At 39.8% G+C, this 23,363-nt stretch overlaps 1 protein-coding gene across 1 annotated transcript in view; it reads right to left on the reverse strand.

The window, feature by feature from the left end:
- The window catches only part of SLC2A13 (solute carrier family 2 member 13), a 354,614-nt gene extending 339,504 nt beyond the window's left edge, over positions 1 to 15,110 (reverse strand). Inside the window, exon 1 of the mRNA XM_081309061.1 lies at positions 14,421 to 15,110. Within this exon, the coding sequence (XP_081165187.1) occupies positions 14,421 to 14,973 (553 nt within the window). The 5' untranslated portion in view covers positions 14,974 to 15,110. The remainder of the gene's footprint in view (positions 1 to 14,420) is intronic.
- Positions 15,111 to 23,363: the final 8,253 nt, after the last annotated feature.

A 23,363-nucleotide genomic window follows, 5' to 3' on the forward strand; every position in this document is an offset into this window, starting at 1 on the left:
TTTATATTTTGTCCCTGGTGAGCAGAGCGCTTTCCTGCTTGCTTGCTCTTGCACACCTTTTTCTCTCTCCTCCTCCTTCTCCTCCTCCTCCTATTCTTCCTCTTCCTCATTCTCCCTCTGCTTCCTGGTGGCTGTGTCCTGAGCTGCTTTCCTCCACTATACCTTTCTGCCATGATATTCTGCCTCACCTTGGACCCAGAGCTATGGAGTCAACCAATGATGAACTCTGAAACTGTAAGCAAAAATAAACTTTTTCTTCTCTACAATGTTCTTGTCAGGTCTTTTGGTCTCAGAGACACAAAGTTGACTTAAATAGAAGTTCTTAGTACACAAGAAGCACTCTAAGCCATGAGAGAAGATGATATCACCAAAGGAATGAATGTAGAGGAGAGGGGAGCTCTGAAGAATAATTCTAGGTTTTGTCGAGGCTGAGATCTGTCTGGAAGACGAGGAGCAATCTGTACAGATGGTTGAGAACAAGCAGCCTAAGGAAAAATACAGGAGAGACGGGTGTCCTAGAAGCCAAAGAAGGGGATTCACGAAGGCCTGGTTTACTGTGTTGCCTTTGATATGGGACAAAGAGAACAAGATGAAAACTCTCCTTGCACTAAGCAACAGAGCACATGGTACTCTTGACAAGAGCAATGTGGGTGAATGCTAAGGATGAAAGCCTGCCTGGAGAGAATGTAGAACTGGGAGAGCGCGAGTGAATGAATATAGGCCACTATGCTGCATAAAGAAAAGGAAACCATGGGATAGAAATTGAAAGAGGGAGAGTAGGCAGAAAGGATCTTCTTTAAAAGATAACAAAAATAACAGCATTTGGACATGCTGAGGAGAAGGAGCCAGTACAAGAGGAAGGGGGGCGGGGGGGACTTTATGATATAAAAGGAAAAGCAAAGTATCTAGAATGACAGGAGACAGGACTGGCCTCAGCCAAAAACACAGACAGGTCAAGCACAGGAACAAGAGAAGGAAGACAGCAGCTGGGCAACATGCAGATAGGGTCATCTGAGCAACACAAAGGGGATGAGGAGTGTGGAAGACTGATTCTCAGTGGTAAAGTAAACAAGACACTTTCCTGGGGCAGATGAAAGAGATCCAAGAAATATACTCCACACATCATGAGGTCTTGCTAGTTCATACAATGAGTTAAAATTTCAAGGGAAGCCTGGTGTGGTGGCACAGGCCTGTAATCCCAGTGGCTGGGGAGGCTGAGACAGGAGGACCAGGAGTTCAAAGCCAGCCTCAGCAATCACTAAGCAACTCAGTGAGACCCTGTCTTTAAATAAAATACAACATGGGGCTGGGCATGTTGCTCAGTGGTCGAGTGCCCCTGAGTTCAATCCCTGGTACAAAAAAAAAAAAAAAAATCAAGTGAAAATCACACCCACACAACTTTAATATAATTAGATTCTTTATAACATTTTTGTCACCATTTCTTAAAATTTTCATTCTATAGAGTAAGAGGTAAAATTTAATACAAAAAAAAAACCTATTTCTGGAATATTTTGTTAACTGTATTTTAAAACAAAAATCTAAATCCCATTAAAATTTTGACATTAAATCCTATTAAAATACTTAATTCCATTAAAAATAGAAAACATAAAAGGAAGAATACATTAAGTTTAAATGTGAACTATATGTAAGCTTTATACTTCCAAACTCTACAGCTGTTAATTGTTGAGATGGTTACAATGTGTCCACACAACTGGGTTCTATACTATGGGCATATCATTGTGGGGTTTAGATACACCTAAGGTCTAATGCTTCCAAGTTGAACAGCAATGAAATGTTCTACCAGGCACATGGTTAACAATCAATTCCCCAGTTCTAGGTATTTTACTTAGATGGGTTCCCTTAAACTTTAAGACCATATACTAAACACATATAAAAACAAAATGAGCTTTTCTTTACCTCCCTTCATTATAATCCCTCAACTGAAATTTCTAGAGTAAATATTGTAAAGTTTGAACTGCAAAAGCACAGATTTCACCATGTTAACCTCAGTATCTAAGTAACTACTTAGATATCTAATATGCATCCATAATTCTAACTTTGTTTTATGAATGAATAAAAGAGTAAATGAATGAAACATGTTAAACAGGTCTGGTATTATTTAGAATAGTCTCTACAATTATAAGCAGAAAATCAATTAAGTCATCATATTTTCCTAGGGAACAACTAGTCCTCAGTTTTTTCTAATTCACTAGTTTAATAAATAAAATGTTCTTTTAATTTTTACATTGAATTATTAACAAGGCTTAACACTTTGCCAAGAGTTCTTTTACTAACTGTATTTTCTCTTGATATAAAGAGGAGTCCATTTAATATACTTTGAATACATTTTCTGCTTAGTAAATAAAGTTACCTCTATATTTGCCAATCTGTCACCTTGTTTTTAAAATCTCCACTTGAAGGCTTTAAAAATAATGTAATGAAAGATATCACTGACAGATTTTTTTTTTTACATTACTCTTTTCTTAAAAACTTCAAGGACTCTTAAGCCAATGTGATATTAATTAGGAAAGGAGAGCTAAATTTCACATACATAATTGTCATTCATATTCTTATCCCACTTTCTTTCTTAACCACTTAATAAACTTTTCTCCTTGCATTATATGATTCTTACACAAATATTTATAAGAACCTCTTATGAATAACTGAACGTAACACTAGAATTTCAATTTTTTCCATTCATACTTTCCTGACTTCTATTTTATACATTACAGTACATATTATTTATTTGGAATAATTGCTCTTTACTTAATGTTTCTATCTCTTTACTGTTCTCACAATCCCATTAATATTCTTTCAAAAATTATTTTGTAAAATTCTATAAAACCTCTTATTGGAATTTTAATTATTAGTACATCAAATACAGATATACTAATCTAGGCAATAGTATCACCTTTTAAAGTCTTTTTTAAATATTAACAATATTTAGCTTTCACAACCAAGAACAAGCTTTGTCATATAATGGGAAGGAATGACCAGAAACAGTGGCACACAGCTGTTAATCCCAGAAACTCCAGGGATAAAGCAGGAGGATCACAAGTTTGAGGCCAGCCTAAGCAACTTAAGGAAGCCCTAACCAACTTAATGAGACCCTGCCTCAAAATTTAAATTGAAAAAAAAAAAAAAAGGAAGAGTGGGTGTTTAGGATGTAGCTTAGTGGTAAAATGTACCTGGGTTCAATCTGCGGAGGAGGAGGAGGAATAATAATAATAATTAACAATAATAATAATAATGATAGGAAGGAGGAATACAAACTGATCCTTGATCAGAAACCTGGGTTTGAATGTTAGCATTGTCACCAACAGTGCTTAACTAACCAACCTCTCAGTACTTCCTTTCATTCATGTTTCCTCCTCACACTGTACTGAAAATGGAACCCAGGGGCACTCTATCACTAAGACATATCCCACCCCAGCTTTTTTAAAAATTTTATTTTTTCTGAGTTGCTAAGGATCAAACCCAGTGCCTCACATGTGCTACGCAAGCACTCAACCACTGAGCCACAACTCCAGCCCCATCCCCACCCCTTTTTATTTTTTATTTTGTGATAGGGTCTGGCTAAGTTGCCTAGGCTGGCCTCAAACTTCAGTGCTCCTGTCTTAGCCTGCAAAGCACCTGGGATTACAAGCATAGGTCACCATGTCCAGCTTCCTTTCATTCCTTCTTAGACTAAGGAAAACACTAACCTTTATGTCAGTGAGTGACAGCACCTAAAGCTGCCCACACATGGAGAAAGGCTGGGCCATGCTTTAGGGCCCACCCCCGTTGGACTTTTTACCACACCACCGGTAAACTGCCCTTTAAGTGTTATATCCCAGGAAATGAAGATCAGAGATTTTTCACAAGGCGTATATTCCAAGAACAAAATGACAGCCCATGAGAGCTCTATGCTCTTTGCAGTATTTGACTCAAGTGTACTGAAAGAAGTTTAATATCAGAAATCATTTTGAAAGGATGAATAAGTAGAAGGAATAGTAAACACCAAAAAATCTGAGTATTCCCCTGACACAGGGTAGGAGTGACTATAAGAATTTAGAAAATTTCCCCACAAGCTTACTTTCAAAGTGACAAAGGATTTGGCCCGTTTTGTTTGTTTCCTGTTTCCACCCCATCAACTTCACTATCTACACAACCCCTCCAAGTCCAGACAGCTCTGCTAGCTCACCTACACTGAACACGCCCTCTGTTCAAAAGGCATAAAGGGACCATCCCAGAAGCAATTGTCTTTATAGCATTGCAGTGAATGTTCAAGTTAGGTAAAAATGGCAATAACTGAATCAGATGTTACCCTAATATCAATTTTTTTTTCCTCATATCAATTTAAAGTGAAGCCCATACTTTAAGAATTATTTAAAACCATGGTCCAATTTTTGCAACTCATTTTCAGCCACTATGTAATTTTCTTTCAAAACTAAAAGTAGTTGCTAGTCAAATTTTAAATGGTTAATGTTTAGTCCTTGAATACCAGGCACACAATTTTGGTTTCCAATTTAACTCTCTATGTTATATGGAATGAATTCTTGATATGAAGTCATAAACAAAGCCCCAATATGATAACAGAGTTTTATATGAAAGTTTCCATTATTAAAATTCTTTTTATTCCAAAGCTATTACTTCCAAGTTTTTTAATCATTATTATTATTAAAACTACTCATGCTTTGCCTTTTAAAAGGCAGATATAGCTTTCCCACTGGGAAATGAACATTTTGTTCTCAAACGAGCATATAAAATATAAAATAATTACAGGCAGGTCTAATATCATAGCACCTGTGGGCTCTGTCAGCCATGATTACCCCCTGAACAAACAGGTCCACAAGTTTACCACTTTCTTACTCTATCCTCCACATTACCAGAAAAACTACTCACTCACCTCAAGGCTTCACATGCACCAATTTCTATTTTCTCCACTGAAAAAGTAACCTTCTCTCACATACCACCTATGATCTTTACTTTTTTAAAAACCCATTTTAAATCTCCTCTGTCTTACTGGAACTAAACCTTACATGATATAAGCTGAGCACTCAAAAGATAGTGCTGCCTACTTTTAAACTATTCAGTCTTCCAAGTTTGGTCAAGTTATATCATGGAATATTATAAATCCATTACTAGTTATGGTAAACATTAAATATTAACAATGATTTTATTTCCCCTAATTGTAAAAAGGTGTTAGGATATTGACTGAAGGGAGATGACTACTTCTAATTACAAGAGCTAATGGTTTTGACAGATAGACATTTTTACATATATAGCTCATTTAATTTCTACAACTTTTTTTTCCTAACTGCCATGATACCAATCATTTAAGAGACTGGGAAACTGAGGCACACAGGGTAATCTGCTGAAGGCTTTTGGTCAATGTTTAACAAACACTGATGCTTTACTTTGCCAAGCACCCAAAAAGCACTGTACAAATACTAACTATCTTCTAACTATCCTGGGGCAGGTATTATCTCATTCTACAGATGAGGAAACTGAAGCAAAGGTTACTCAGCTAGGAAGTGGCCAGCCAAGGTTTGAGCCCAGGTAGCTGGGATCCAGAGGCTGCAGGCTTAATTGCCATGTTACAACACTTTCTTAATTAACACTACAGCCATGGAGTAGCTACATGAGGTTTCTAGTATTCAACTACAGCAGTATTTTATTGGGTATTACTTTTATACATTCTCTAGTTTGCAATATATTTACGAGCTTATTATATAAGATACAGAAATAACTGCAGTGGGAGTATGTAAATAATATTAATATCCAATTACCAAAGCCCCATAAATTTCTCTTCTACTGGGGGAGATGCAAAATGCTATGCTTGTGGTTCAAAGAAAAGTGCTAACATTCGGCAGAGGCCACTGAGAGAGCTTTTGTGATAAAGCTGGGAAGGATGAATAAACATCCTACAGACACTTCTATGGTTAGATGAATACCATACTACTATGCTCTCCTGTTTGCCTTCCCCTGACACACTTGAGTCTTTTAAGAACAGGGACTATTTTTATCTTTGTCTCTCCAGCACCCAACAAAGTCAATACGCAGTAGAAATAGCTGTGGGGGACACAGGATGTAGAGAATATTATGGAAAATTACAGTACAAGTGGAGAGAAAACCATAAGCTTAAAGGTGAAACAGGAGATGCCTGTGTACACTTTAAGTTGCCCGTCACAGGCAGTGCTGCTGTGCAGTCGGACCTCCAACGTCTCATTTTCACCATATTCCACGTGATGCGCCTTCTACAGTGCACACACAGTGAACAGATTCCCCTGAAGTCTGTGTGACATAGCTTCCCTGATTACAGATGTCCTGTACATAAGAGTTGTGACACAGCTTCCCTGATGATGGATGTCCTGTACTTAAGACCTTGGCTGGGAAAGACATGTTCTAACCACTCTTGTTTTCCTTGTTGTCACTCCTTGACACACGCCAGAGGTGTGTTTTTGAAGAGGTCATTAACATTTAAAGGGATGTCTGTTTGGGGACTGGCTATTTGCCCAGCTTGGTTTCAAACTCCTGAACTCAAGTGAGTAGAAGGTCTACAGATGCTAGTCACCATGCCTGGCTAAAAGTCTGTTATTTTTAAAATAATGTTCAGGGAAAAAAACATCTGAAAAATTGTAGTGGGAAAACAGGGTGCCCACATACAAAAGAATAAGGCTGGACCCTTAACTTACCACATATGAAAACTAACTCAAATGGATTCAAGACTTGAAACTATAAAAACTCTAAGAGGAAATGCTTTAAGACACTGGATTTGGCATGACATCTTAGATATAACACCAAAAGCACAGGGATCATAAACAAAAATAGAAAAATGAAAGTAACATCAACAGAGTGAAATGGCAACCTATGAAATGGGAGAAAGTATATGTAGATCACATCTGAAAAAGGATTAATAATTAGATATGACAATCTACCACCTAACAAAAATAACCCCATTTAAAAAGTAGGTAAAGGACTTGAATGGACAATTTTCCAAATAAGAGAAAGACATGGCCAATGTATGGAAAGATGCTCACCATTACTTATCACAAGAGAAAAATAAATCAAAACCACAGTGAAGAATCACTTCCCATCCATCAGGATGGCCACTGTCACAAGAAAGGAAAATCACAAGTGCTGGAAAGGGTGAAAACAACCTGGAACCCTTGTGAAGCTAGCAGGAATGCACAATGGTGCAGCCACCCAGGGAAACAGTGGAGAGTTTGCTCAAGAAAGTAAGAATAGAACAACCATATGTTTCAGCAATCCTATTTTTGTATACGGACTTAAAATAATTCAAAGCAGGATCTCAAAGAAATGGTTGCACTCCCATGTTCACTGCATTATCCACAAAAGCCAAGACAGAAGTAACCCCAATGTCAACAGATAAAATGATAAAGAAAATACTGCATACATGCACATTCACAGAGAAATGGGGCAGGGGGTTAGGGGGAGCCAGGGGAACATTACGAAGCCTTAAAAAAAGAAACTCTGGCCAGGCACAGTGATACATGCCTGTAATCCCAGCTACTTGGGAGATTGAGATAGGAGGATCACAAGTTTGAGACCAGCCTCAGCAACTTAGTGAGATCCTGCTTCAAAATTTAAAAATAAAGTACTAGGGATGTAGCTGAGTGGTAAAGTGTCCCTGGGTTCAATCCCCAGTACCAAAAAAAAGAAATCCTGCCACATGCCACAATATGGATTGACCCGAAGGCCTATATGAAATAAGTCAGTCACAGAAGGATAAATACTACATGATTCCACTTATCTGCAATATCTAAAGTTATCAAATCCTAGAAAGTACAAAGGTGGTTACCAAGAGCTGGGGAAAAGGGCAGGAGAAATGAGTGTTTACTACACAGAGAGTTCCAGTTTGCAAGATGAAAATGTTGTAAAGATCCCTTTACAACAGGGTGAATGAACACTGGTGGACTCAACACTTGAGAAAGGGTAGGACGGAAAGTGCAATGTTATGCGTTCACCACAATAAGAAAATAAGTCTACACTAAAACAAACTCAAGTCATGCTCATATGACTTATCATGGATAAGAGCAATTATGCTGATTCAGGGAGGAGCATGGCTGAGCAGCTCAGCACAGGCAAACTGAAGTCGGACCTCTTGGGTGACAACACTGGCTCCACCCAGTAGTCATAAAACACAAGAAAGTAACTTCCTCTCTTTCTGCCTAAATATCCTCATGTTAAATAACTGCATTATTCCACTGGGTTATTACAAAGCCTATGGGAATCGGTGCAGGCAACCTGTTTAGACGTATAATCATTCAACATATCTTAGGTATAATCATTTCCAGGGTGTTGCAGGCTAACAGTTTGCCAACCCACATTCAGCTATGAAGACTGCCTTGACTCAGGACAGAGAGATGCTGTAATCTGACTGGTGACCCACTGAATCTGGTTAGCCTTGCTGTGAAATGAAGCTCCTGACAACCTCCAACCTCCATTCCAAACAGTGGTACTAATATTTAGTAAAAGACCTCACATAAAGTACCTTTAAAACTGGGTTTTTTTTTTTCCTCTGTACATGCAAGGAAATTAAATCTTCTTAAAATATATTTTTTAGTTGTCAGTGGACCTTTATTTTTATTTATTTACTTATTTATATGTGGTGCTGAGAATCGACCCCAGAGCCTCACACATGCTAGGCAAGTGCTCCATCACTGAACTCAAAATTACAACCCCAGCTCAAAATTCAATCTTAAATGTGGAACAAGTTTGAGGACTTGAGTACAGATTTTCCTCTAGACAATGGAAATTTTGTTACTATAAGCAATAGTTACTATTAGAAATGCTGCTACTATTTATTAACTGATGGTTATAGGAAAAAGAGAAATGAAAAAAGTTGTAGACAGGAAGGCTGTATAAAGGCACCAAGTTCAAAAAAAATTTGATTCATGTGCTTTGGAGTAAAGATGGCACAAACTGCTTGCCATTTGAGTTTCCTAAATGGGTTGTTGATCATTAGAGGTGTTCATACCACTGACTTTAGTGTGAAGTTAATCAACTTTGACTGTGTTCATTGAGCTTATCATACCAAAGAGGGGAACGTGGATCAATGAAAAGGAACAACACAGTCTAGTGAAGTCATGTGAATAATTTCATGTAACTCATGCTAGCAGACTTATGACATCTCATTTGGGGAGGATGTTGCAATACCAGTAGGTAAACATAATTAGTCACAGTCCACACTGTAACCCTGCAACACTCAATCCCTGTGTCACCAGCTGGAAAGGAGGAGGAAACAGAAGTGAAAGGAAGCTTTATTTTACTTATCAGTTTCATACCAGTAGGGAACATAAATCCAACACACAAGCACTGCTTTAAAATAAATAAATAAATAATCAAGGGCTGGGGAAGCAGCTCAGTGGCACAGGGATTGCCTATCATGTGTGAGGCCTTGGGTTCAATCCCCAGCACTGCACCCTAAAAAAAAATTAGGGGGGCTGAGGATGTGGCTCAAGCGGTAGTGCGCTCGCCTGGCATGCGTGCCGTCCAGGTTCGATCCTCAGCACCACATACAAAGATGTTGTATCTGCCGAAAACTAAAATAAATAAATATTAAAATTCTCTCTCAAAAAAAAAAAATAGGGGAAATAGAAAAAACTAATTTGATCGACCCTTATCCCTCAAACAACAACAAAAAAAAATCTAATAACATTTGATGACTATTTGCTGCTTCTAGCTAACTTTCCCTACCTTAAAGTAATCTTTATTTGCATTAACCTCAATATTCTATAATGCTTTGATCAAACATGATCTTACATTTGACTTACATTAAGGAAGAATTTCAAGGATTATTTGGGAGAAAATGTGGTATATCTCAAAATATTATTCAATAGGCCATAAGATGCCAACTGCAAGCTGGAACTGGCGCTATCATTGTGCTCCTGCAGAGGGAGTCCTGAAACTAGGGCTGACAGAATCTGATGTCAACCCAAGGTAAATCCAACAAATCTGCTATATAAATTCATGTCAACTCACAGCGAAAGTCTGAATGTTGACAAGTATCAGTATTTGGAGACCTTGATATTCCTACACAGGCACCAAATCACCACTTGTAAGGGTCAGTAAATTCCAACATCAAGGAAAAAGGCTCCTTCCTATGCTTTCTGCCTAACTATATGTATGCCAACAGTGATAACAGTACTATGTTCTAACAATGTGCCTTTCCAGACAATTTGAGTGTGTTATGTATGAGATACAAGTTCACAGAAAATAATCAAGCAAACCTGAGCAAGCTCACATTCCTTCATTCTTGCTATAACCACACTTAAAAACACTGATCACAGATGAATTTCTGCTAAACAAACACCTACAGCATGGAACTATGTGTAAAGGGCATAACTAATAAGATTGCCCTATTAGAATACAGTGATTTCTGGGGTCATATGTGTGCCCTATTTAAAATCTAAGTCTTCAGATTTAAAAAGTTCAGGTTGCAACGGTAACTGTAAAAAAAAAAAAAGAAGAAAGTCTGGTCTCAGGACCAAAACAGGAAAAATGAAAAAGCTAAAACAATACCCTACTCACAAACAGGCACTTGGTAAACTTATTTTGTTGCACTTAGTCAAGGAAACAGATCCCAAAGCTAAAACACAAATACCTCTCATCCCTGATGCTTCTTTTACTGTATGACTCATTTAACACAGATTCACAACCATACCCGCTGCATCCTTCTTTTCCAAAGATTTCCACTAAGGGACCATAACTCTTCCTAAGTCACATGACCTCATACTATGCCTCATCTACCCTGTGGTAACCAACACAGCAAAGAATTTCTAAAACTGAAACAATTCCAAGGGGCAAGAATGTTTAGGGGAGAAAGCCAAAGAGCTCAAAGGCAGAATAAAAAAAAGAAAAAAAAAGAAAAAAATAAAAAAAATCAGATTCAAGGGATGATTCATCTAATTACATCATTTACAGCTGAGAACCTCCAATGGCTGTCCCTCCTTAGGCACAGCCTCTAAGCCCTGTCCAGCCTAAAACCCCCAGAACATTCCACTCTCATGATGATCCCATCACCTCACATATGTTTCAAACAATATTTTGATTTTCCTTGCATTCATACCTGCTGTTAACCCCACCTTAAATGCTCAGTAAGGTAACAGAAAAAGCAAAAAACTCTGAGGTCTTATTTTCTGAATCTGGACATTGTATATTTTTGTTTAAGTGCTCTAAAATGTTTCCACATCCAGCAAAAGGAGACCTGGTTTCACATAGGAGGTTAAATGAGATAATATATGTATGCAAAGTATTCCACTGTGCCTAGAATTTAAAAAAAAAAAAAAAGCATTAAACAAGCATTTTCCTGGCTACCTCTATATCACCTGAACTCATTATTCTTCAATCTCTAGTCTAAATACCCTCCTTTCTATAAAACCTTACTTAATCCTGTGTTCTATTTACTGCCATCCCCCTCCAAAAAAAAAAAAAAAAAAAAAAATCATCCACTCTTCTCTTTCCTCTGGCACTTTAAAGAAATTTCTATTGAATTTTACTTGCTTGTTCATGGGTCTTTCTTCTCCATTAGGGAATGATCACCTCCACGATGGAATTTTTTTCTAATTATTGCCACCCCTAATTAGATAGAACAGCAATGGAAGCTTTAATTAGCATTTGTTAAATAGATAATGAATCATTCATTAAACTATTACAACTAAAGCCTCTAGGTGACCTTTTAAATATTGTGACAATGTACTACTTTTGCCTTATGAACAGACCAATTCTAACAAAGTGGTAAGTGGTACCCTACCAGAAGTGGAAATTTGTTAACGTTTCTGCTCACTATCCATCCACTTACTCAGCAAATGTCTCCAGTGTATCAGGAATATGGGGAAGAAAAGCAGCAAAACTCCCTGTCCCCATGGACCTTATATTTACCATGATATACTTAGGGAAGAAGTTATCATGGCAAACTTATCTGCAAAGGGTACCAAAACCACAATTTATGATTTGACATTTACCAAGTATCAAAGAGCAGCCAATCATAAACCCCTGATTACAGATAAAACTTTTAGTTAAAACAACATGAATTTAATCCAGACTTAGTGTATTAAACAATCAAAAGTCATTTAATGTCCCTCAAAAATGCTCATATTAAGGACCCATTTCCTTGTAGTTAAAAATAATTCTTCTGAGTTCTTATGAATGTTAAGGATTTCTTATGTACAGCCACATGCTTAACAGAGATCCTAATCTGAAGTGTTTTATCTAATGTTTTTTAATGGGGCCTACTTTAAAGCCTGTTCGTGACCTTATATCATTTTTCATTTTCTAAATGAAGAGGATTTTAACAAAATTTGGCATCAAGGATTCTACCCTGAGTGGTGTTTTCCAGAAGAACTACAATGGGCCCTACTAGGACTGAATCAGGACCATGTCCCAAGCTGGCCTTCCCTGTTCAGCCTAGGAGCCCAGAGACCACAGAACAAGGGTGTAAGTGACCTCCACAGTTCTTGCACATCCATATTTCCAATCCTTTAACTGCTTCCTCCTTTTGTGTCAGTTTCTCCTTGGTCCCTAAGCACCTGTGCTTTCCTTTCAGTATTCATCCCCTTTGCTTTGAAGGTCCTTTCCTCACTTCTGCTGTCAACCTTCTGCCTCCGCCTCCGCCTCTGGGGTAAGGGCTTCTGGTGTCAGCCTGTGAGGACGCCCCTGATCTCTGAGCTCATCAGCCATCAGATAACCTCTCTGAAGCAGCTCAGCAAGTTCTTCCTTGTTTTAGTCCCACCCTGCTGCACTTCCAGGGGACTCTGCTCTCCCATTATGTGCACAACATCTGCAAGGGGACCTGATGCACTAGAGCAGCTCAATTTTTCCCGTCAGAAAAGAGCAAAGATAATGCTCACATTTTTATCCAATACTGGAAAGTTTCACTGAGAGATCTCTGCAAAATATCAATATCAAAATCACAAATAAGATCAAAGTTTACTGACCAAATCTTGCTACCTAAAATATTCTATGACAGAAAAGAAAAAAAAAAAAAAGTCCAGATGTCCCAAGGAGACAATGCTGGGAAAAGAATTCTAGTCATCAGACCGATCCTTAAGGCAGGTTAACTGTTGAAGGATCGATCCTGCTGAAGGCTCAGGTAGTTTCCACACAAAGATTTAATCTCAGATGGAATGAGTTGGTTTTGGCCATTTGGAACTTTACAGGACAAATTCACATTTTACTGACAGCGGTGCCCTGCAACACCAGTTAATCCTACAAATGCAAGCAAAAGGAAGGTCCTTGATGAGAGATTTTAGATACAAAGTGCACGGAGGTGAGTTTTAGGCTCATGGTTCCTGCATGCAGAGTTGAATAAATGACATTGGCTTCCCCTTGGAACCTGAGGAAAAAAACGTGAAAAGCACTGACATCAAACAAGATGTGAAGGAACAGATCAGCAGCAGCCCCAGGTCTAAAGTGCTCTCACCAAGCCCGAGCCACAGGGGAGAAAGACTTCAACAGCACCCTAAGGGAAACAAAACACCAAATCATGAAGTGAAACATTAAAAAAGCATCAGTACTGTCTTAGAAAAATTACTGGTGAGATTTAAGTCGCAACCCTCCTCCCTTTCCCTCAAAAGAGCTTTCTAATAATACTGAGCACATTCCAAATAGCTTCCTTCTGCCAAGAACTTGCCAATTGTACCTCCCCTGCTCAGCAAGCAAGGTGAAAAATCAATGCCTAGGGAACCTTAATCCCTTCATTTTAAAAGTAAATTGCAAACATCCATCTTGCTGGGCATTTATCCACAGGAGTAGCTCCTAAATGAATTTAGGAAGTGAACATGATCTTTAATAGATAATTTGGTTCCCAACTGGAAAGCAGAAGATGCAAAACAAAGAGGAGAATGGGTGAATATATATCCAAAGGAAAAAGTCCGAAGAGTAGGGAATTATTTCTGAAAAGGGTGAAAACTGAAAATACAAAAAAAAAAAAACAAAAAAAAAAACAGGAAAAGCAACTATTCCATCTAAGATAAATGACTAAAGAAGGAAAGACAGCAGTAGCAAAGAATAGCTTCAGAGTTCAGAATTCACTCTTAAAAGTACCCAATTCTGACTTTATGACTGGCTGGGTTCCAGGTCGGGAACTGGGGGGCATCAGGTTAGGCTGGATCAAAGAAAAAGCTGGTTATGGGGCTTGGTGGAAGCGCTTAGAGAGGCAACAACTGAGCAGAATGATCCGTGGGCGATCTAAGATTCCACGTGGGCTCGGGGAGACTGCAGAGAATCCCTCACACCCACACAAGAGGGAGCTTTGGAGACCCTACTAGCCTATGGGGTGTGAGGGCAAGAGAACTAGAGGATCAAGGACCCGCAAGACCTGACAGAGACCCCTGTGGGGCGCAAGTAAGGAAGACACCCGGGTCAACGACTGTGATGCCGGGTCCTGGAGCGCCCTTCGCAGTGCCCGAACTCACCGATGCCAAGTCCCACGACCAGGCGGCCGGCGAGCAGCGTCTCCTTGTTGTTCGCGGCGGCCAGCACTGCGGAGCCGGCGGTGAAGAGGGCACTGGCCAGGAGGATGGCGGCGCGGCGGCCAAAGACGCCGTTGAGGGCCCCGCCGGCCAGCGCCGAGACGGCGGCCGCCCCCACCGTGCTGGACACCAGCAGCTCCTGCCAGAGCGCGTCCAGGCTGAGCTGCCGCTTGAGCAGCAGCATGGCCCCCGACACCACCCCGGTGTCATAGCCGAACAGGAAGCCGCCCAGCGCCGAGAAGACGGCCACCACGTACACGAAGGCGGGGGTCTCGTCCTGCTGGAACTGCCGCCGCGCCGCGCGCTCCAGGTCCCCGACGCCGCCGCCCGCGCCCGCGCTCTGCAGGCTGGCGCTCGACTCCGCGGCCGCCAGCAGGCTGCGCTCCCCGGCGCCGCTCGCCGCGTCCGGCTCCGGCTGCTTCCTGCGCCGCTCGCCCATCAGGCTGCTCAGGCTCCGCAGCGTGTACTCCACATTCTCGCTCGCCTTGCGGGACATAGGGCAGGGGCCCGGGGCTGCCCGGGGGATGAGGAGGCTCCGGGTCGGCGGTCTCGGAGGGCTGGACAGCCCGACCCGGCGGGAGCAACCGCCGCCGCCTTCCCGCTTGGGGCTCCCGCTCCGGCTGCCACCGCAGCGCCCGCCGTCACCGCCGCGACCGGGAGAAAGTTGCTGCCCGCTGCGCTCGGGCGCTGCGGAGTTGGAGCCTGGCGGGTCTCACTCCAGACGCACGCCCCGCGCCTGCCTGCCTGCCGAGCTGGCGCTGCGGAGCGGACAGGAGGCGGGGCCGGGGGTCACGTGCAGCCCGGCCGGCGGGGCGGGGCGCCCTCCCTGGGCGGGGCCAGGCACCACCCTCCCGGACCCTAAACCCCACCCTCCTGGTGGGTTGCGACTGCCAAAGCCTTACTTACTCATTTAGGGCGCAGGCACCTGGACATAATTAACCCTGGCTTCGCGGGTGCAGCTGGGAAGCAGGCCCTGTGTGTGTGTGTGTGTGTGTGTGGGGGGGGGGGGGGGGGATGCTGCTAACAGGCTGCCAGACCCGGGAAGCCACCCACAAGGATTGCACGGTTTGGAGGGTAGGAGGACAGTCAGTATAGCAGCCTGTTCAGACTCCTAACGTTCTGGGGATAGCAGGGGTTGAAAAGGGACTGGAAAAAAATATCCTGGTATGGTACACAGCAAATATCCGTCCTTTTATAGTATTGTGACATTACTCAGTGTGTTCCTTCCCTGACATTAAATGAGCTTATTCTCGAGAAATTCATGACCAGTGTTCTCCCATTTCTATACTTTCTTCTCTCATTGCCAGTTCCTCTTGGAGTTATTCTTGCTTTAAAAGCATAGTACATCGGACTCTGTGAGATCAGTGATAACATATCTCCCCAAAGAAATTTCAAACCTCCTCTTCTGGATCCCTGGTGTATAGAAGAAAATTCACATGCATGAATTCCACTCTTATATAACCAGGTTATTCCTACTGGTAGAAATAAAACCCTAGAATCTGCTTTGTGATTTGATGGGCGATATCCCCTTGACTTCTCCGACAAGCCAAAAAAGAAGGATATCTTCCCTCCCGAAAAATCCTCAGGATTACCCTCCATTTGAAGGAGCTATTTTATCAGTACCATTTGCTTGAAACAAAGCAGTTCGACCTCACTTGAGGCCAATTGTTTTAACTGTTGAGTTAATTACCAGATGTTGATGTGGATTTTCTTTTCCTTTTCTCCTTTGATTTAAATACTCTAAAGAGAAAACTCGTCCCTCTGATGTACTTTCATTCCTCCGACTGAGGGAACCAAGTGAAATACCATGGTATTCTATTCCAATTCCAGTGTTCTTTTATTACTCCTATTTGAACAAAGGTTTCTTAGCATGGGGCCTATTTTTCATATAGTCTTCCTTGTAGAGAAAAGGATTTTTGTCAGCCCTGTTGCAATAAAAAGTTATATTGGCATTTCTCAAAATTGCTTTCATTTGGATTATCTGTCATGATTATCTCCATAATATGGTGCTTTTTGGAAACTAGGGAAAATGAATTAATGAGCTCAGAGGGATTAATTCTTTAAACTTATTGTAAGACTTTAAAGCAAAGCTCTGCCATCATTCCCAGGGATCAGTTAAACAGAGACAGCCCTCAACTCTGTAGCAATGAACTCTGTAATATTCAGACTTCAGAAAAGATTCAGATGAGAGCGCGCCTTTTTCCTTGCCTGCTGTAGTAAAACTGCACCCCCTGGTGGTGAGCCGGTTGGCATGGCTCCTGAAGACAAGGTTTCCCACATGAGCAGAGCTGACTGTAAGTTTCTTCTTTTTGAGATGAAATAATCTTTTTTTAAATTCAGTTGTAACGAACACCTTGGCTCCTGACCATCCCTTGCAATAAATTCAGTTTGGGGGTCACAGAACACTACACTACCACTGAAAGTTGGGTAGTTTTGTATCAGACCATTGTATACCTGTGGTCACAATGTATCTGAGAAATGTGATGTGAAAACAGGCATCAGAGTCCAGCACTCTTCTTGGCCCTTAGGGGGAGCCAAGTTCAGTTTAGCACCAGAGAATGAATCTAAAATGGAGTTTCCTGAAGCCTGTCCAAGTTGCAGACTATGGTGAAATATAGGCTGAGAACCAAAAGGCACAAAGTATGGCTACTCCTGTCTGTTTCATGGTAGAACATTCAGTTGAACACTTGATTAGTTTGTGCCTCATTTGTTCTCATTTGCAGAGCAGATAATGGGGATGCAACAACTATTCATTTAGTACAGTAAGTGTGAAAAGGTATTTTTGAAATATCATTAATTGCAACTTAAGAGTAAACTGTAAGCATCATTGTTTGTAAGATGAATTCTAAATCCCCAGTTTTAAGGACATTTGTTTTATAAACTCCAGAACCCACCATAGTAAAAGGAAAGGAGAAAGACAAGTTTTACTTCTAATGCTACACATTCTGAATATAGGGCAAAGACATTGGCAATTAATACAACATACATATTTGTTGTTGGGCTGGGGATGTAGTTCAGTGATAGAGTGATTGCCTAGCATGTACAAGGCCCTGGGTTTGATCCCTAGAACTACACACAAAAAATCGTTGGTTTTGTCATTGGTAAAGAGTGGAGGAACTGGTAGCAGAATGTTTTCTTTATGCTTACTGGATGTTTATTTTTGATTCCATGAATAATGCATCCTAGGGCTGGTGACGTTACTTAGTGGTAGAGCACTTGCCTGTTGTGAGCAAGACCTGGGTTTTGTCCCTAGTGCTGACAAAAAGAGAGAGGAGGCTAAGGTTGTAGCTCAGTGGTAAAGCGCTTGCCTTATATGCCTGAGGCCCTGAGTTTGATCCTCAGCACCACATAAAAATAAATAAATAGAAATAAAGATATTGTGTCCATCTACAACTAAAGAAAGTGTGAAAAGGTATTTTTGAAATATCATTAATTGCAACTTAAGAGTATATTAAAAAAGAAAGAGAAATGTCTTCTTGTCATAAAGCAGTCTAATAATAAAGATAACATAAAAGATCCTTCTGAATTCCCTTTCCTACTTCAACTTTGAAATACATCTTTCTAAAACTCTCTCTGCATTTACCAGCATATGTATATATGTACACAGTAAAATAGGTTATAAAAGAAGCAAAACACAAATCAAACTGGCGTAAGGCAAAATAGCTGGGGAGAGGGAGGATTTATTGGCCTTTGTTTCTGAAAAGTCTACATTAAGCTGGCTTCAAGTGTGGATGGATACAGGACTTAAGGATATCAACAAGCCATCATCCGTCATTCCACTCTGCATCTCTCTGCTTAGCTACAGTCTCAAATTTCATGTGGTGCCCAAGTGGCTATAGCAAGCTCCAAGCTCTATATCCTTTTACACCTATGTCTGAGAGGATGGGAAAAGAGCTTCTTTCTCTGAAGCCCTCACAAAATTCTTCTTGTATCTAATTGAATCTTGCAATTACATGCCCATTTGTGACCTAATTACTGTGACTGGGAGATTACAGTTTGATAATGATAGGGTTAGAGCCAATCAAAGCCCATATCTTGAGCTTGAGCAGAGGTAAATCATATGGCCAAGACTGTAGATGATCTTCCCATAGGAAATTTGGCGTACAGTTTTGCCAGTGATGGGCAAATGAATGCTGACAGTAAAACAGACTTAAGTTGCCACAGGTACCTGGTAAAGTAGTATGGCATGAAATCCAAGCAAAGCATTTCAAGGAGGGACTGGCTAAGAGATCAATGTATTGCCCATAGATAGAAAAGACTCAACGCATAAGAAATCATTGAATTTGACCACTAGAAATTCAATGAGTGGTAACTACTGAGATTAGAACAATGTTTTGATGACATCATCTTCAGGAAACCTAGTAATGTCAGAATTCAACTCTTGTTTATTTATACTTTCTATACTTAAACTAGGCATTCGTAGTAACAGAATAAATATTAATAGGTGTAAAGGTAAAGCAGGGCTCTCATGATGTGTAAAAGTGCTTAGGTATTTAATACTTCCCCCTAAGACTTGCCTTCTCTTATGATTTGGATATGCGGTGTCCCCCCAAAACTCCTGTATTAATGCAGGAATATATTGAGGTGAAATTATGTGATTATGAGAGCTATAACCTAATCACTCATCCTAATTTGAATGGACTTACTGGGTGGTAACTGACAGCAGGTGGGCACTACTGGAGGCTGCCCTGAAAGGGCATATATTCCCTGTGGTCCTTTCCCTCTTCCTCTCTCTGCTTCCCAGGCTGCCTTAGCAGACTAGTAGTGCTCCTCTGCCACACTCTTCTGCCAGGATGCTATGCCTCATCTTGGGCCAGGAGCAATGGAGTCAGTCAACCATGGACTGAAACCATAAGCCAAAATAGAGTTTTCCTCTTCTAAGTTTGCTTGTCTGGTATCTTGGTCACAAGGATGAAAAGCTAACACATCTTTCTTTGATTTGCTCTGAGGAGAAAGAAGAAAGATATGGAAGGAGGGAAACAGGAATAAAGACAAAAGAAGAAAAGATGGTCAATAAACCCCAGAGGAAAATGCTCTGTTTAGATTTGCCACTACAGGAAGGCAAAGAGCAGGAAGCCTAAAATAGATGGGGCATGGATGACATTTTAAAGCATATTGATCCTGCCCATTAATAACCATGACCCAACCAGGAGTAGAACTTGTGACATATCATCATAAGATCTGCTCCTTTGGATAGGGAGGATTGTGATGCATGTTCTCCCCTCAGAAAATTATAAGAGAGTCATTTCAATCAAGAGCAAATTAATGGAAGGAGCTGGGACATACCTCAGTGACAGAATACTGAACTAGTACGTGTGAGAACCTGGATTCTATCCCCAGCATCAAAAAAGAAAATTAGTGGGAATAGAGAGTGTAAGCTTCGTTTTCTAAAAGTTTCTCTGAAAATACAATAAGAGAGAGAAGAGCTTAAGGAGTTATCAGGATCAAGAGATAGGGAGGGGGCAGGAGTTAGGCATGACTTGAATTTATTCAAGATGTGAAAGTGAAAAGGATTCAATTCAAGAGCCTGACTGATTCATAGCAAAGTCCCAAAGAAGACAGGGAGGATACAAGCAAGAGCATAACAGGCAAAGCTAACCTAGCCATAAGGAGGAGGAGAGACACTATTTCCTCTGAGAAAAAGGGTAAGCAGAAAAGAAAAGTAGGAAAGACGATGATGTTAGCAATAAGAATGGGTAATAGTAGGTGTTTGGGGCTCAGGGGAGAACCTCCACCTAAGCAGAAAGACTCAAGTTTGAATCTTCACTCTATTACTACCTTGACTGTATTACTTTTAACAATTTATTTAATCTCTGTAAGCTTCAGATTTCCTTAAAAGGGGATGATAATAACGTATCCATATTGTGGTAATTTCAATTCTAATAGAAAAATCCATACTCTGGCCATCATAAACAGTATAAAAATGCATTATTGCACAGATATAAATGTCCAACTCCTGGACATCCTCAAGAATGTATTGTTAGTTATAGGAAAAAAAGTATCAAGAACACAGTTCTATCCTCTTCTGTTCTCAATGTGTTAGTTTTGCCTTCCACTGGCTTCCCCCAAAGTGGCAAGAGGGTTTGGACATTTCTAGGTATCATATGTTTCTGACATATATAGAAAAGTATAGAACCTAGTCCCTATCCTCCAATGTAATATATTCCACGTATAAAAGACCCCCATGCCCATACAGAAAAATACCTAATAACACAAAGCACACTGCAACAAGTCACTGCTAGAGACAAAATCTCTGGAAGGTTCATCTTTGTTTGCAGAATGTCATGAGTCAGATACTAGCTGCAGATGATGAGATATACACAACAACAACAATAACAATAGAGACTTGGATTGCAATTTCAAATCTTCACGTGTACAGGACCCAGTCATCTGAAATGAGATAAGTGGGAAGTATTTGTTTCAAAGTAGAATCACTAATGAAACCAACAACTCGCCTTGTTTAATTAAGCAATCGATTTGGCATGAGGTTGATTCTTCAGCCTGTGTCAATCACTGGGCTAGTTCCTGAAAAATACCATTCAAGTGGTTCTTGAAACATGATGAATTCCTGACTAATCACTCTATTTTAAATAATAAACTGTTTTATTTGGCATTTGCATCCAAATTGTAAGCTCAAGTGTAATAAGAACTCTATCTGAAATGTAAGCATGGTACAATTATGACCTTGCTGTGTCAAAATGAGTGAACTTATCATGTTAAAAGTAAGCGAATTATGTGGCTGAAACAACCGACTTATTTTTATAATTAACTAATGATATTAGGTAAATTAATGAATTCTACTTCTTTTCACTTTCAACTTAGGATAACTAAAAACTTTTAATTGAATAACATCAATTGTGTAACTCAATGTCCATATAAGTTTCATTTCTGATAGAATATGTTATATCTTAAGCATTTACTTTTTGAAAAGTAATTTATGTGCACTGTCCTCAGTTGTTCTCATTCTCAGTGGGAAGACACTCTTTGCCAATATGTAAAAACAGCTAATCATATAAATCATTATAGCAATTAAGATGGACGCAAAATTCTGGTTGGAGTCACAGGAGAAGATGCATAAACTGAATTTCATTTTGTTGTTGTTGCTGTTGTTGTTGTTTTTTTCTATTGACTGAGCCTGGGATCAAATTCAGGGCTTTAAATATGCTAGGCAAGCTGAACTAAACCCCCCGCTCCTGATTGGCTGATATTTAAAAAAAAATAAGTAAAACTGTATTTTTGTTTTCCAATTCAAGACAATATGAATAACTATTTCTAAAGCATTTATTATTTTACTTGTTTATGAAATATCAATTGATCAAAGTAAGGAGTATATAATTTTAGTTTGATTGGGTCTTATAGTCTACTTGATATCTGCATTCATCTGGCCTATTAGTGATGACTGACTCTATTTTGTCAGCAGTTTGCACAGCCATAGATTATTTATAAAGAGGTACAACCTTTGTGTGTTTTCTCTCCAAATTAATAAAAATCTTACCTGGCCACTATCTGATCACTCTGTTTACCAGTGGTTGGTTCTACATTTTATTCTAAAGAAAAAAGGGTCAAATAACAAAAATTTCTCAAACCCCAGAACATCAAATAGGAATATTTTTAAATTTTTTGAATAGAAAATCTTGATAATTCTGAAGCTGAAACCTAAATCAATGCACTTATCAATTAGTGGTCTCTCATCACGGAACATCACTGTGCAATGTATAGAGAATTGAAAGAAATGAACTATTTTAGTAGCTTTTCCTGATACCTAAATAAATAAATAAATAAATAGGAAGCTTTCAAGTATGAAATAGCATTCATCTGTATGCAATACAAAATAAGAAATGTGTTTCTGAGCTGAAAAGCTAAGATAATTTCATAATCTTCTCTAAACCATTGATTTGTATGAGATGTTTGGATGAGTACTGAAAAATTCAGTAAATAAGTTATTACTACTAGCTAATGATGACAGTTCTCCATCAGGGTGTGATTTGGTAAAGAAATAAAAATGTAATAGTGCACTGACAAGGAGAACAAAGTCAATTTCTTCTGTATGATCTTTGTTTTTTAGAATTGCCATGAATCTTCTATGCAGGAGCACTAGGGTAATCACATCTATTTCTCATAGACCTACAGGCTAAGTATAGACTCAGCTTTCAATTATCACTGTGATGGATGAGAGATTCACAGTGTGAATAATAGATGGAAAAGCAGTCAGCTAACATATGCAATACTCATAATTTTAAAGCCCTTGTTGACATTAAAGCATTATCCTTAGTTTTCCATGATAGTTTAGGTATGTAGCTAAACTGCTTTGTGCCTTTTATTTTTTAAATTCATTTTCTACTGAAATTTTCTTTTTAAAGATATGTTCAAATACAATCTGTGTTTTTTTGCTTTATTTTTGTTTTTCTGAGTCTGTGTCTTCCTATGTTGCACTTATTGGTCTTAAACTCCTGGGCACAAGCACTTTTCTGACTTCATCTCCCAAGTAACTGGGACTACAGGTGCACCACTGCACCTGGTTACAACTTTTTTTTCCCAACTAGCTAGACATTTATCAATCCTTGTAATCATCTTGTACATTTGGACACTCTGTTTCATGTGTTATCTGAATTGTGAGTCTTGCTTTGCCAGAATAGAAGCCAGCAGCTCACTCTCCCAACATTTCATGGAGTTGGGTCAGGCATGTGCCCAGGCTCAGCCATCAAACGCATCTTCATGAGATTTATTGGAAGAGATTTACATGAAGTTGGAGACACACCATAAAGTGTGTCCCAATAATGGTGTCAGACTGGCAGAGATATATACCGGTTCATCGAGTGACAGCCACAGTCCTAATGTGAATGAAGGTACTATGTCCAGACGTGGCAGCAGGGGCTATGGTGCATT

Source organism: Spermophilus citellus, assembly GCF_964194105.1.
Source record: "Spermophilus citellus genome assembly, chromosome: 10".
NCBI lineage: Eukaryota > Metazoa > Chordata > Mammalia > Rodentia > Sciuridae > Spermophilus > Spermophilus citellus.